The sequence below is a fragment of the Micromonas pusilla genome (genome assembly GCF_000151265.4).
Source record: "Micromonas pusilla CCMP1545 genomic scaffold MICPUCscaffold_18, whole genome shotgun sequence".
Lineage (NCBI taxonomy): Eukaryota > Viridiplantae > Chlorophyta > Mamiellophyceae > Mamiellales > Mamiellaceae > Micromonas > Micromonas pusilla.
The window spans coordinates 468,210-482,067 of record NW_003315899.1 but is presented as its reverse complement, the minus strand read 5'-3'; the positions used below and the strand labels follow the sequence as shown (position 1 = coordinate 482,067).

The window sequence follows — 13,858 nt, the reverse complement described above, 5'->3', positions numbered from 1 at the left end:
AGAGGTACTCCTCGAGCTCCCACCCAAACGTCGTAACGCTCTCCCTCGCGACGTTACGCGACAACGCGTCGCTGGTCACGTCCTGCGTCGAAGGCGTCGGCGCGTTTTCAAACGCGTGCGGCGACGCGTACGTCCACCGCGGGAACTTCCTCACCGCGGCGCTGTGCCCGCTGCTGCGCAGGCTCGGCGACGACAACGTCAAGGTGAGCGACGCGGCGGCGGCGGCGCTGAGGGTCGTCGCGCACAACGCGGGGCACGGCGTCGACGTCGGCGTCGGCGCGGGCGGGACACGAAAACCCGGTTCCGGTTCTTCGCACCAATCGGCGGTCGCCGCGCTCGTCGTCGCGAACGCGGACCACGTCGTGGACATGCTCTCGCGCCACTTGCGCCACCTGGACGACCACCCGGACGCGCCGTCGTTCTTTGCCGCGGTGTTCGGCGGCGAAGTCGGCGCCGCGCGCGCGGCGTTGCCGCTGTTACGCGAGCCGCTCGGACGCGCGTTGGATGCGATTTCGATCCAACGACGGAGGAAGAACTGGCGGCACGCGTGCGCGTTTCTCGGCGTCGCGCGCGAGGTCTGCCGCGCGGTGTCGCTCGAGGGCGAGGAAGGGCTCCGCGACGCGCGAAACGCCGCGGCGACGGTCGCGCCGCTGCGCGAGCTCCTTCGCGAGATGGAAGACCGCAGAGCCGACGCCGCCGCCGCCGCCGCCGACGACGACGCCGACGACGACGACGACGCCTCCGTCGACGCGACGCTCGCAGCCGTGATCCAAAACTCCCCCCACCGCGCCGCGTGCGCCGCAATCAACGTCCCCGCGATAATCACCGACTGGTGCGTCCGCGTCCGGTCCGCCGCGTCGAGCAGCGCGCTCGCGTCCGACGTCCTCGCCGCGTCCGCGCCGTTGCTGCAGTCAGAGGACGCCAAGACGCGAATCCGCGCCGCCGACGCGTGCCGCGAAGCCGTCCTCGCGCTCGCCGTCGTCGAGCGCCAAGCGAAAGAGGAAACGGCCACGCACGAGACGTTAAAGCGGTTGTATCCGCACGACGTCCCGGTCATCGTCAGCGAGGCGGAGACGCCGAAGAAGCTGCTCCCGAGGGTGCACGCGCTCTGGCCGCACCTGGTGATGTCGCTCGGGCATCGGTTGGGCCCGGCGGTGAAACCGGACGCGTTGAAAGCGTCGTTGGAGCTCTTGATCGCGACGGCGACGGCGAGCAAGGGAGGGTTCATCGCGCGTAGGGTCGCGAGCGAGCTTTGGCCGTGGTTGCGGCGCGTGATCGACCGCGGCGTCGCGCACGTCGGCGGGCTCGGCGGCGAGTTCGGCGGCGTCGCGTCGTCGCGGCTCGACAAGCTGTACGTCGCGGACGAGGCGAAAGAAAACGTTTTCGAGGCGAACGAAAAAGCCGTGGTAACCGTAACCGTCGCGGACGACGTCGCGCCGCGGCAGACGGACGCGGTTCGGATCTCCATCTTCGACGCGATCGCGCGGATGTGCGAGGACGAGGACGCGCGCGGGGCGATCGCGGACGTCGCGGGGTGCGCGACGCGCGCCGCGCTTCCGTTCGCCGTCGGCGACGCGTCGTCGGCGTCGTCGAGACGTCCCTCATCGGAGACCAACCAAAACAAAACGACAGGGGAGGTTCGAAGAGCCGCGGAGCGCGCGCTGAGAGGCCTCGCGAAGGTGGACGAGGACGCGGTGTGGTGCGCGTTGGCGAGCGTCGCGACGGGGCGCAGAGGCGCGGAGACGCCGACGCCGCCGCGGTGGGACGGCGCGTTCTATACACTGGTCCCCATACGACCCCGTTCGCGTGGTGAACGCCGATCCTTAAAAACTTTCTCTCCCGGCGTCTCTCTCCGCCCAGGGTCCCACGCTTTCAATCCCGACACACCTCGACGCCTTTCAACTCCGCTTCTGACGCCTATGAACTCCACCCCGACGTCGCTTTGTATGGACCCTCGACCCTCAGGGAACGCAAACGCAAACGGACGGACGAAGGTTCGTCGTCGCGACGAGACCCCGCTGCCGACGCTGCCGAGCTTTCGGGAGATATCGCCGCTGCCGCGCGGGGGGGACGCGGAAGTGAACGCGCGCGCGTCGAAGGCGGCGTTCGCGATCATGGCGACGTGCGGGATGGCGGGAGTCGCCGTCGGCGGCGGCGACGGGAAATGATTTGTTAGATTCGTTAGAAAAGAGGCGCGGCGATCGATCGGTCCAAGTGAGCGGTATCGGTCCTTCCTAGACCCTTCGTCGCGCGCCGCGCCGCGTCGCTCGTCAACTCTTCTTGCCGCCTCCGCTCCCCAGCGCGAGCGCGAGCGCGACGCACGCGGCCGTGCTCGCGAGGCTCGCGGTTCTGTCCGCGTCCGATTCCTTCTCGCCGAAACTGCTAAGCAATTGTTTATCTATCTCCGCGGTCGCCGCCTCCGCGTCGTCGGCGGCGGCGAGAGCGGCGGCGGCGGCGGCCGCGAGCGTCGTCGCGGCCGCCACACGACGTCCGAGGCGCGGCGGCGGCGTCGTCCGCGTCGGCGCGTCCGCGGTGGACGAGGACGCGTCGCGCGCGGGGGACGACGACGAGGGCGTTTCCGTCTTCTCCCGCGATGAAGACGAAGACGACGACGACGCCCGGGGGCTTCGACGCGACGCGCGCGCCGCGAGACGCGGGCGCGCGACGTTCGCGAGCACGAGCGCGCTCGACATCTCGCGACGGACGGACGGATGGACGGACGGGAGCGCGTCCTTCGCGCGCGCGCGCGCGTCGCTTATGTCCCCTTCCGGAACTCTCACTGCAAAAGAAGCCATCAGGATGAACGCTGAGTCGTCATCACTGCGTCGCGCGCGCGCTCGCCATGTCGAAGAACGGCGGGTACATGACCGGCTTCGCCCCGCCGCCGAAGCGCGACGACGGCGGGAACGTGGACTCCGCGCGCGGCGACCGCGGCGGCGACCGCGGCGGCGGACGCGGCGGCGGGCGCGGCCGAGGCGGCGGCGGGCGAGGCGGCGGCCGCGCGAAACTCGATCTCTCGCACGGATTCGTGCGCAGCATCGTCCGGAACCAAAACGATCGCGCCGCGTACGAAAGCGCGTGGCAGGAGCAGGCGGCGACCGAGACGAACGCCAACAAGAAGGCGTACGGCATCGGGATCAACGTCGTGAAGGACGGACGGGAGTGGAAAGACCCGAAGCCGTGGATGTCGTTCGAGCGCGAGGGCGGGGGGGGATCTGGCGGGGGGCGCGGAGGAGGATCTGGAGGGCGCGGCGGGCGCGGCGGAGGACGAGGCGGCGCACGCGGAGGATCTGGCGGCGGGCGCGGCGGGGAGGCGAAACACGAAACGCCGGCGGCGCCCAAGGTGGAGTCCGAGCGGAAGACGCGGAAGACGAACGCCGCCAAGGGCGGCGGCGGCGGCGGCGGCGGCGGAGGAGGAGGAGGGAATCGTCCGTCGAATGATCCGTCGTCAAATCCGCGGCCGAAAGAGGAGAGCGTGGAGGACCTCGCCGCGTGGTGGGGCAGCAGCGGCGGCGACGAGGCCGCGCGGGAGATCGAGCGCGCGAAGAAGCTCGAGGAGAACGCCTCGAAGCGCGGCGGCGGCGGCGGTAAAGGCGGCGGTAAAGGCGGAGGAGGAGGCGGAGGAGCAGGAGGCGGCGGCGGCGTAGAGATGGGCGGGGATCTGCGGAGTCGGCTCAGCGGCGGCGGCTTCGGCGAAGGGAACCAGAGCGAGAGCCGCGGCCAGGGCGGCGGCGGCGGCGGCCGCGGCGGTCGCGGCGGTCGACGTAACAAAAAGGAGAAGGAAAAGGAAAAGGAGAAGGTCCGCCGTCGGCCCTCTCCGCCGAGGAATCCGCCGGCGGCGCCGCCGGCGCCGGCGGCGCGGGAGTCGGCGAAGCCGTCGATACTGAGTCGGCTCTCCGGCGCGCCGCTGCCTTACGAGCCCCCGGCGGAGGTGGAGGAGGAGGAGGAGGAGGAGGAGGAGGAGGACTACGATGAGGAAGAGGACGAGGACGAGGACCAGGATGGAGAGTACGAAGACGAGGAGGAGGAAGAGAGCGAGTACGAAGAAGAGGAGGAGGAGGAGGAGGAGGAGGAGGGCGGGTCGGACTCCGAGTGGGAAGAAGTCTCGGACGAAGACGACGACGACGACGACGCTCCGGCGTTGGGCGCGTTGGCCGCGCTCGGTGCGCTCGCGGCGCCGGCGCCGGAACCGGCGAAACCGTCCATTATCAGCCGTTTAAGCGGCGCGCCCGTGCCCGCGCCCGCGCCCGTGCCCGAGCCCGAGCCCGAAGAAGACCGAGAAGAAGAAGAAGAAGAAGAGGTCGCTTCGAAGCCGCCGCCGGCGAAGCTCAACGCGACCGCGCCCGCGTTTTCGTTCGCGCCGCCGTCGAAAGAGACCCCGACGGAGGAAAAACTTCCGCCGGAGGCTGCGGCGGCGACCGCGGCGGCGACCGCGGCGGCGACCGCGGCGTCGAAAGCGGCGTCGGCGGCGGCGGACGCAGACGCGGCGCCGGCGCGAGCGCGAGCGCTCGCGACGCCGTCTGATGAAGACGCGGCGGCGACCGCGGCGAGGGCGGCGAAGGTGGCCGCCGCGAAGGAAGCCGCGCGGCTGACGGAGCTGCGACGCGAGAAGGCGATCATGAGCGAGAAGCTCGCGGCGATCGAGGCGGAGAAGGCGGCGTTGAAGGCGAAGTTGGCCGCCGCCGCCGCCGCGAGGTCGCCGAAGAAAACGGTTCCGGCGGCGGCGGCGGCGGCGGCAGCTCCGGCTCCGGAGGAACCTGAACCGTCGCCGGAACCTGAACCGTCGCCGCCCGCGGAGGAAGAGGACGACCCGTGGGCGGCGCTGGACGAAGAGCTCGAGAAGGCGATCGCGGAGAAGGGCAGCCGACGGCGGTGACGCGACGGGAGGCGTTTCTCTCACGGCGGCGTTAGCGTTGTTATTAGACAGGATACATAAAAAAAAATTTCTCGTCAATCGAACGTGATCTTCGTCGCCTTGACGCTCGTGTCCACGTCCTTGAAGTGCGCGCCGTACAGCTTGCTCTCCTTCTTCTTCACGTGCGTCCCGAAATTCGTCAACGCGTCCGGCACCTCCGCGCCCGCCTCCCTCAGCACGTTCGCGAGCTCCCCGGCTCTCGCCTTATCGTGCACCGTGAACAACGTGTGCGCGATGCCCGTCTTCCCCGCCCGACCCGTGCGTCCGATCCTGTGCACGTAATCCTCCGTGGTCAGCGGGAACGTGTAGTTGATAACGTACTCCACGCCTTTGATGTCTAATCCTCGCGCGGCGACGTCGGTGGCGACGAGCAAGGGCTTCGACCCGTCCTTAAACGCGGCGACGGACTCCTCGCGATCTCGTTGCGTCATGTCGCCGTGGATCGGGACGCACGCCCAGTTTTGGCGTCTGAGGGTCGTTCCGTACGAGCGACGATGTCGGGGTGGAGTTGAAAGGCGTCAGGGGTGGAGTTGAAAGGCGTCGAAGGCGGGGATTGAAACCGAGGGGTGATGAGCGGAGAGATGCGCCGGGAAGTAAAGTCCTCAAGGAATCGCGTTCACCACGCGAACGGGGCCGTATGGGGACCAGTTTGAAATAAAGACATAGAACGCGCCTCAAGTTCTCCGCGACGCGCGCGCACTCCTTCTTATACAACGCGAAGATGAGCGTCCGAGGCGTCGGGGTCTGACCGCCGCAGTACTTCTTGAGGAGACGAGTGAGATGCGAGTCTTTATCGTTCGGCTCGACCACCTCCACGATCTGCGTGATCGAGTGCGACGCTTTCAAACCTTCCGCGCCGATCCGCACCTTGACCGGGTCGCGCATGAACTCCGACGCGAGGCCTGGGCGGAGTTGAAAGGCGTCAGTGGCGGAGTTGAAAGGCGTCATAGGGTCGGGGATTGAAAGCGGGGGACCCTGGGCGGAAAGAGACGCCGGGAGAGAAAGTCCTTAAGGAACGGCGTTCACCACGCGAACGGGGTCGTATGGGGATCAGTGTGATAATGAGAACGCGCCTTGGATGGACATCGGCCACGTCGCGCTGAACATGACGGTTTGCCTATCCGCGCGCGTCGCGCCGGCGATCTCCCGAATCTCCGGCTCGAACCCCAAGTCTAACATCCTGTCCGCCTCGTCCAACACCAGCGTCGTGACGCGGTCGAGCTTGACGTCGCCGTCGTTCATGAAGTCGCGGAGGCGGCCCGGAGTGGCGACGACGACGGCGCAGCCGCCGCCCTCGCGCATCTGTGGGTCGTTCCATACAAGCGATTGTCGGGGTGGAGTTCAAAGGCGTCAGATGGATTTGAAAGGCGCCGAGGGCGGGGATTGAAACCGAGGGATGGGCGGAGAGAAGCGCCGGGCAAAGTCCTAAAGGATCGGCGTTCACCACGCGAACGGGGTCGTATGGGGACCAGTGTATAGAACGCGCCTGTTTTTTTTGCTCCCACTTCGGCGCTCCGCCGTAAACGCACACGCATCGGACGTTACACGACTTGCCCGCTTCGTCGAACACGCGCGCGGTCTGCTGCGCGAGCTCGCGCGTGGGCGCGAGGACGAGGCAGATCGGCTGCCCCGGTTTCGCGGGGGGCTGCGCGGCGAGGAAAGAAGCGTATGTTTTCGCGTCAGTCAAAAAGTTGTTTCGGTCGGGTCGATCAGTTGAACGAAAGAACTGCGGGTCAAAGTTGAAACCGTGGTGGGTGAACGAAGGCGAAAACGCGAACGCGCCTGCGAGAGAATCTGCGTCAGCGCGGGGAGTCCGAACGCCAGCGTCTTCCCCGACCCGGTCGCGGCGATGCCGACCATGTCCCGGCCGCTCAGGACGATCGGCCACGACTGCGCTTGAATCGGCGACGGCCTCTGAAACGCGCTCGTCGCCGCGAGGACGTTCGGAGGAACGCTGCCCTTCATCTCCGCGAAGGCGACGCACGGCGCGACGTCGAGCGTGCACTCCTCGATGCCGTTGCTCTCGCGCCGCTCCGCGATTTCGGACTTGGACAGCGCCGCGACGGAGGACGCGGGGACGTAGAAATCGCGCTTGAAGGGCGGCGCGGAGGCGGCGAGGTCGCGGTCGCCCACCTTGGCGAGACCGCCGCCGATGTCGCCGCGATGCGACGACGACGATTTCTTCGCAGCCTTCTTCGACGACGGCGCGGCGGCGGTCGCGTCGTCCGCGCCCACCTCGCGCTCGCGCTTCTTCTCCTTCTTCTCCTTCTTCTCCTTCTTCTCTTTCTTCTCCTTCTTCTCCTTCTTCATCTTCTTCCCTTCGGAGCCCATGGCGAGACGCGTGCGTGCCGGCCGGTACGCGCGCGTGCGAGTGCGCCGCCGCCGTCGCATTATTCCGAGAGTTTGTTTTCCGACGTCTGGTCGCGTCGAGTGATGAGCGTGAAAAATTTTGTTCGAGAGAGAGTTCGAGGTCGAGTTCGGCGTCGCGGGAGAACTACTGTACACTAAACGAACGTTCAAACGACGACGACGACGACGACGCGAATTTCCCCGCGGCGTGCCTGCAGCGCGTTACAAACCACCACCTAATAACGACCCACCCTCGATCCCTAAACCACCCCCACGCCCCCGCGGCTCCCGTCACGCGGTGAAGTCGTATAGGCACACCGACGCGTCGTCGCCGACGGCGGCCAGCCGCCCCCCGCCTCCTGCGTGGGTGAAGCGATCGGTCAGTCGAACGTCTTACCGGTCAAACGTTGAAAGGGAAGCGCGGGTGAAGAGTGACGACGGGAAAAGTCCTTAAGGAACGGCGTGCACCACGCGAACGGGGTCGTATGGAAAGCAGTCTCACCGCCTCCGGTCCCCGGCTTGAAACACGCGCCCCACGTCGCGTCCGACACGTCCGACACGCTCTGCGCCATCTTCCCCCCCACACCCAGACCCTGCGTGAGATCCCACAGCTTCACGGTGCCGTCCGCGCCGCAGCTGACGACGGCGCGGCCGCACGGGCTCGCGGCGACGCTCAGCGCCCACGCGTCGTGCCCCGGGAACGATTGCGTCAGCGACCTGCGGAATGAAGCGACGTGATTGGTCAGATTCGGCGCGACGACGTGGCAGATCGTGTGGTGGGTAACGAGCGACACGACAGACGTGGACGCCACGTAGGAACGAACGACGATACGATACGATCGTACTGGGACCACCAATCTCGAGAAGTCGAGTCGGGAGGGACCCAAAAGTTCTTAAGGAATGAAGTTCACAACGCGAACGGGGTCGTATGGGGAGCAGTCTCAGACGCGCCTCGTCTCGACGTCGTAGGCGTGGACGTATCCGTCGTCGCACGCGGTGAACGCCGTCTTCGAGTCGACGCTGAAGCACACGCCTCGGACCGGCATCGCGTGGCCTTCGAGCGTGTGCAGAAGCTTCCTCGAGGGGACGTCGAAGACGGCCACCGTGCCGTCCATGGCGCCGCACACGACGCGTCTACCGTCGGGCGAAAAAGCGATCGAATGCGCGAATCGCGACGATCCCCCACCCGCCGCCCCTTTCCCGCCGTCGCCTCCTCCCGTCGCTCTCGGCAGCGGCATCGTCGCGACGCACGCGCCGAGGTCGTCGCCGTCCGCGACGGAGTACAGCTTCACCGCGCCGCTGACGCCGCCCGCGAGCGCGAGGAGCGTCGGGGCGGCGTCGTCTTTCGTCGGCTGAGGGTCGTTGTCCATACGAGCGACGATGTCGGGGTGGAGTTGAAAGGCGTCAGAAGCGGAGTTCACAGGCGCCGAGGGCGGGGATTGAAACCGAGGGGTGGGAGGAGTGATGCGACGGGAAAAGTCCTTAAGGAACGGCGTTCACCACGCCGACGGGGTCGTATGGGAACCAGTGTAAACATGAACGCGCCTCGAACGCGACGGCCCAATTTTCAGCCGCTGGGCACTCGATCACGCATCGCGTCTCGTGCGTCTTGAGATCCCACACGCGGACGAAGGAGTCGAGCGCGGAGGACGCGACGAGGCCGTTGGACGCGACCGCGAGGGAGACGACGCCGAGGGTGTGGCCTGGGTGGGGGGGAGTGAGTTTCATAGGGGAGTTTGAGGGGAGAGGTCAGGGTTGATGAGGACGAAGATGAATGATGAAATGATGACGACGCGACGCGATCGGGAGAGGACGCGCGTTGTCGCGTCGTTCGATCGATCGATCGGACCGAGCGCGATGAAGTGACGAAACGAAAGTCCTTAAGGATCGGCGTTCACCACGCGGACGGGGTCGTATGGGAAGCAGTCTCACCTTGGTAGTCGTGCACCATCTCGAGCCCCTCCGCGGTCGCGCGCCATGATTTCACCGACTCGTCCACGGACCCGGTGAGGAGCAGATCGCCGCCGTCGTCGTCGCCTGTGGGACACCACGCGACGGACCACACCGCGTCCGCGTGCGCGGACGTTTGATGCGCGAGGGGCGAGAGTTTCATGACGAACGGGGCCGCCTGAGCCGCGCGATCAGAACTGCCGATCGCCGCGCGGAGACGAGAGAGAACCTTTTAGGGCACCTTCGAGCTCCGACAGGTTAGGGCAGACGGCCCAAGAATGCACCGAACTTTTTTCCGATCGAGCTGAACAGTTCTGGCCGCGTCGGCGACCCCGAGGAGTGTCGCATCAGTACCATAAAGCGACGCCCGACCCGACGACCGTCGTCGCGACGATGCGTCTTCCTCCCGCGCGGCGCGCGACGTAGACAACACCCATCTCCTCGCCCACCTCGCACGATGATGACGGCGCCGCCGCCGCTCGACCCGGGCCCCGCCCCCGCCCCACCCGTCGGCGGCGGCGGCGCGGGCGCGCGCGGGCGACGGTGCGTGCGTCAGATTGTGTTACTGGGCGGGCGCTACGCGTGGGCAGTCACGAGCGAGCACCCGGAGCACGGCTGGCCCGCGGTTCGCGTCCCGAGCGAGTACGAGGTGCGTCCTGGGCGCGCGCGAGTCGTCGTCGTCGCCCGCTCGGCCCCGCGCGCGACGCGCGCGGGGCGTCCTTCGCGTGCAATTCTCTCGTTGTTTTCTCTTCGTCGTCGCGTTCGTTCGTTCATTCATTCATTCATCTCGTTCCCTCGTCTTCCTCGATCCGTCGTCGCGCCTCTCGTCCTTCGCTCGCCGACCCTGGCGCTTCCCTCGTCCATCGCAGCTCGAGTTCATGCGCCCCGACGACGCCATCGACCGCGACCGCGACCGAGACGATCGAGACGATCGAGAGCGCGAACCCGCCGCGCGTCATCCGGTACTTCTCCTGGGGCCCGAGCCGCTCGCCAGATACGTCCGAAGCGCGCGCGACGTCGACGCGTCGTCGATGACGAAAGACGTCCACGCGTTCCTCCTGGAGCTCATCACCCCGACGCCGAATACTCGCGCGGCGGTCTGTTCGCCGTGGTCTGGTATCGACGCCGCGGTCGACGCGCTGTTCGAGATGCTTCCGGACGTTCTTCCGAAAGTCCTTAAGGAACGGCGTTCACCACGCGAACGGGGTCGTATGGGAAGCAGTCTCACCGCTCTTCCTCCGAGTCCGGACGCGCCGCGCGAGGGAACGAGACGCTTCGTCCCCGCGGAGGAGGAGTCGTGCTCGGCGTGGGGCGACGAGGACTCAGGCGCGTTCATGTTTACACTGGTCCCCATACGACCGCGTTCGCGTGGTGAACGCCGATCCTTAAGGACTTTATCTTCCGGCGCATCTCTCCGCCCAAGGTCCCCCGCTGGTTTCAATCCCGACACGCCGCGACGGCTTTCAACTCCGCTTCTGACGCCTTTCAACTCCACCCCGATATCATCGCTCGTACGGAACGACCCTCAGCGCAATGGGTCGGCGCGATCCTCGACGACACCTTCGGGCGAGAGACGCGGGAGAAGGCGCGGCGGCTGCACCGCGGTCGCGGCGGCGCCGACGAAGAACCAGAACCACGCCCGAAGGTCGCGACGACGCCGAAGCGCGACGTCGCTGACGCCTTGTACGAGCTGTCGCGGTACTACGGAGCAGGTGCGACGGAGCAGGCGAGGGGGTGGGGGTTCGTGGAGGCCGAGGCGACGGCGGGCGCGGGCGCGGGCGCGGGCGCGGGCGCGAGAGAGGAGGGATCCGGATGGGGGACGATGCGCGTCGCGATGGTGGGTACTACTGATACCGCGCGCGATACGGGGCGCGCGTACGCGGAGATCGCTTCGGCGGCGAATCCGGCGGAGGGGGAGATGGAGACGCTCCCCGCGTCTTCGCCCGTGGCGGTCGGCGCGATGGACGCGAGAGAGGAGTCCGGCGGCGGAGTCCGGAGTCCGCTCGCGCCGCGATTTCCGGTGAGACTGCTTTCCATACGACCCCGTTCGCGTGGTGAACGCCGTTCCTTAAGGACTTTTCCCGTCGTCACTCTTCACCCACGCTTCCCTTTCAACGTTTGACCGGTAAGACGTTCGACTGACCGATCGCTTCACCCACGCAGGACGCGAACGGGGGTTCGGACGACGAAACCGCCGGCGCTAGCGCTAGCGACGACGATTCCGAAGGTTCCGACGACTCCGACGACTCCGAAGGGTCCGGCTCCGACTCCGACGACGACTCCGCGAGTGGCTCCGAGTCCGACGTGGACGATGACGTGGACCAATCAGAGGAGGAGGAGGAGGAGGACGAGATATCGGACGGCGTCGTCCGCGCGTCGCTTCAACCGGCGGGCGTCGAGGCGACGGCGTCGGAGCACGAGGCCGCCGCGACCGACCACGATGACGTGGAGCTCGACGACGTGGAGCTCGACGACGTGGAGCTCGACGACGTGGAGCTCGACGACGTGGAGCTCGACGACATGGACGACGACGACGACGGCGCGGCGGATCCGTACGCGTTCGCGGAAGGGGACGACGACGAAGACGAAGTCGCGACGAAATCGAAATCGAAATCGAAATCGAAATCGCCGCCCTCGAAGTCGCCTTCGCCGAGCGACGATACGGCGCGGAATACGAATCGGCGCACGAGCACGACGCCGCCGATCCACGAGCGCGCGTCGCTCTCCGCCGCGGAGAAGGCGTCGCCGGACGCGGACGCGGACGCGGGAGGCGGCGCGGCGGCGACGCCGCAACCGCGACCGCGTCCGCCGCTGAGGAGAAAACAAAAACAAAAGCTGCTCATCAACTCCGAGGTCGCGGACGCGTTGTTCGCGGGGATCGGCGAGAAGCGCACCGCGCGGTGGATGACGACGCCGGATGATCCGTTCTTCTTGGAGAGCCGAATTTCGTCTGCGGCGGTTTCGGCGACGACGACGCCGGCCGCCAGGGCGGCCGCCTCGAACCGTGGACGTCCACCGCAACCGCAACCGCAACCGCAACAGCAACCGCAACCGCAACAGCTCGTGAAGATCAAGTGCCACGGCCTCCAAGCCACCGCGCTGCTGCGCGTCCCGAAGGGTAGCAGCGGTCAGAGCGGCGCGGCGGTTAAGGCGGCGCCGCCGTCCCCGCGCGCGCAGATCCACGCGCCGACGCCGCGGTCGCCGCCGCCGGGAAAACCGGCGTTCGTCCCCGTCACCGCGTCGCCGCACGCGCCGACGCCGTACGTCCAGGGCGTCGGCGAGCGGTGCGCGCGGAACGACGGGAAGACGTGGCGGTGTAAGATGACCGCTATCGAGGGCGCGTCGTACTGCGCGCATCACCGGCAGAGAGGGAACGCGTCGCCCGGCGGCGGGGGGCGGACGGGGAAAGTCCTTAAGGAACGGCGTTCACCACGCGAACGGGGTCGTATGGGAAGCAGTCTCACCGCTCTTCCTCCGCGCCCGCTCGCGGGGAAGCGCGGGGGACGCGCGTTCGACGTCAACAGCCGCGAAGTCCACGCCGTCACCGCGAACGACAAGACGCCGGTCGAGGACGCGGAGCGCGTCGATTGGGACGGCGGCTGGGGCGGGTTCGACGGCGACGGCGACGGCGGCGAAGTCCCGAAATCAGTAAAGAAGACGAAGACCGGGTGCATGCACTACGAAGTCACTCGAACGCGTCCGCCGGCCCCAGACTCGTCCGCGCCTTCGAATCAGCAGCAGCAACAACAGCGACCGCCGCCGCCGCCGACGCCGCTGGATGACGTGGAGGACGACAAGGAACGCTGGGAGTCGGTCTTCGCTCGGCCCGCGCCCGCGATCGCGTACGACGGCGACGACGACGACGAAGGAGGCGGCGGCGGCGGAGGCGGAGGCGGAAGCGCGGCGCCCGGCGTCGTTAATGAGGAAAAGAACGACGCCGGAACAGACGTTACGATTCCGACGATTCCGACGATTCCGACGTCGACCGCCCTGATCACCCCCCTCGCGAAGTCCACTTTGCCGCACGCGTTGCGGATGCTCACCTCGCACCTCGGCGCGGGTCCGTCCGCGGCGTCGGAGGAAGAGATCCTGAGGCACAACTTCACGACGGGCGGCGCGAAGTCGTCGTCGCGAAGCAAACGCGAGAAGAAGGCTAGGAAGCTGACCCCGACGAAAAGCCCTAAGAAGAAGAAGGCGACGACGACGACGACGACGACGCCCGCGGCGGTCGTCGTCGCCGCCGCCGCGTCGAAAAAGAAGGAGGAGGAGTCAGGTGCGTTCTATACACTAGTCCCCATACGACCGCGTCGGCGTGGTGAACGCCGATCCTTAAGGACTTTTCCCGGCGCATCTCTCCGCCCAACCCTCGGTTTCAATACCCGCCCTCAACGCCTTTCAACTCCGTCTGACGCCTTTCAACTCCACCCCGACGTTCGCTTGTATAGAACGGCCCTTAGAGTCGGAGAAACGGACCGCCGCCACGACCGCGAAGACGTCGTCGTCGGCGAAAGAGTCGAGGCGCGAGCGCGAGAAGAGACGCAAGCGCGACAAGCGCCAAGAGGCGAGGGAAGCGAAAGAAGCGAAGGAAGCCGCCGCGACGGTTGACGTTCCAGCTTCCGCGACGGTTGACGTTCCAGCTTCCGC

The 13,858-nt window shown here is 67.3% G+C and overlaps 7 protein-coding genes across 7 annotated transcripts in view; 2 read left to right on the top strand and 5 right to left on the bottom strand.

Moving 5' to 3' along the window:
* Nucleotides 1–2,168, top strand: part of MICPUCDRAFT_43718 (uncharacterized protein) — a gene marked incomplete at both ends in the record, with an annotated part of 4,648 nt that extends 2,480 nt beyond the window's left edge. Inside the window, 2 exons of the mRNA XM_003064818.1 lie at nt 3–1,800; nt 1,966–2,168. Coding sequence (XP_003064864.1) covers nt 3–1,800; nt 1,966–2,168 — 2,001 coding nt within the window. The remainder of the gene's footprint in view (nt 1–2; nt 1,801–1,965) is intronic.
* Nucleotides 2,169–2,270: 102 nt separating this feature from the next.
* Nucleotides 2,271–2,693, bottom strand: MICPUCDRAFT_54807 (uncharacterized protein; the record flags this gene model as incomplete). Its single annotated transcript, XM_003064707.1, has 1 exon — nt 2,271–2,693. One exon carries the CDS (start codon nt 2,691–2,693, stop codon nt 2,271–2,273), a length of 423 nt encoding a protein of 140 aa, XP_003064753.1.
* A 149-nt stretch (nt 2,694–2,842) lies between these two features.
* On the top strand, nt 2,843–4,876 carry MICPUCDRAFT_49336 (uncharacterized protein; the record flags this gene model as incomplete). Its single annotated transcript, XM_003064817.1, has 1 exon — nt 2,843–4,876. One exon carries the CDS (start codon nt 2,843–2,845, stop codon nt 4,874–4,876), a length of 2,034 nt encoding a protein of 677 aa, XP_003064863.1.
* A 74-nt stretch (nt 4,877–4,950) lies between these two features.
* Nucleotides 4,951–6,880, bottom strand: MICPUCDRAFT_45119 (uncharacterized protein; the record flags this gene model as incomplete). Its single annotated transcript, XM_003064706.1, has 6 exons — nt 4,951–5,383; nt 5,616–5,803; nt 5,890; nt 5,985–6,217; nt 6,369–6,560; nt 6,662–6,880. The coding sequence occupies 6 exons, from the start codon at nt 6,878–6,880 to the stop codon at nt 4,951–4,953; spliced, it is 1,266 nt and encodes a 421-aa protein (XP_003064752.1).
* A 675-nt stretch (nt 6,881–7,555) lies between these two features.
* On the bottom strand, nt 7,556–8,586 carry MICPUCDRAFT_49335 (uncharacterized protein; the record flags this gene model as incomplete). The annotated part of the gene is made up of 3 exons (XM_003064705.1): nt 8,216–8,586; nt 7,767–7,981; nt 7,556–7,623 (listed from the first exon to the last, which is right to left on the bottom strand). The coding sequence occupies exons 1-3, from the start codon at nt 8,500–8,502 to the stop codon at nt 7,556–7,558; spliced, it is 570 nt and encodes a 189-aa protein (XP_003064751.1). The 5' UTR covers nt 8,503–8,586.
* Nucleotides 8,587–8,746: 160 nt separating this feature from the next.
* On the bottom strand, nt 8,747–8,992 carry MICPUCDRAFT_54802 (uncharacterized protein; the record flags this gene model as incomplete). Its single annotated transcript, XM_003064704.1, has 1 exon — nt 8,747–8,992. The coding sequence occupies one exon, from the start codon at nt 8,990–8,992 to the stop codon at nt 8,747–8,749; it is 246 nt and encodes an 81-aa protein (XP_003064750.1).
* Nucleotides 8,993–9,158: 166 nt separating this feature from the next.
* On the bottom strand, nt 9,159–9,377 carry MICPUCDRAFT_54801 (uncharacterized protein; the record flags this gene model as incomplete). The annotated part of the gene is made up of 1 exon (XM_003064703.1): nt 9,159–9,377. The coding sequence occupies one exon, from the start codon at nt 9,375–9,377 to the stop codon at nt 9,159–9,161; it is 219 nt and encodes a 72-aa protein (XP_003064749.1).
* Between the last annotated feature and the right edge of the window lie 4,481 nt (nt 9,378–13,858).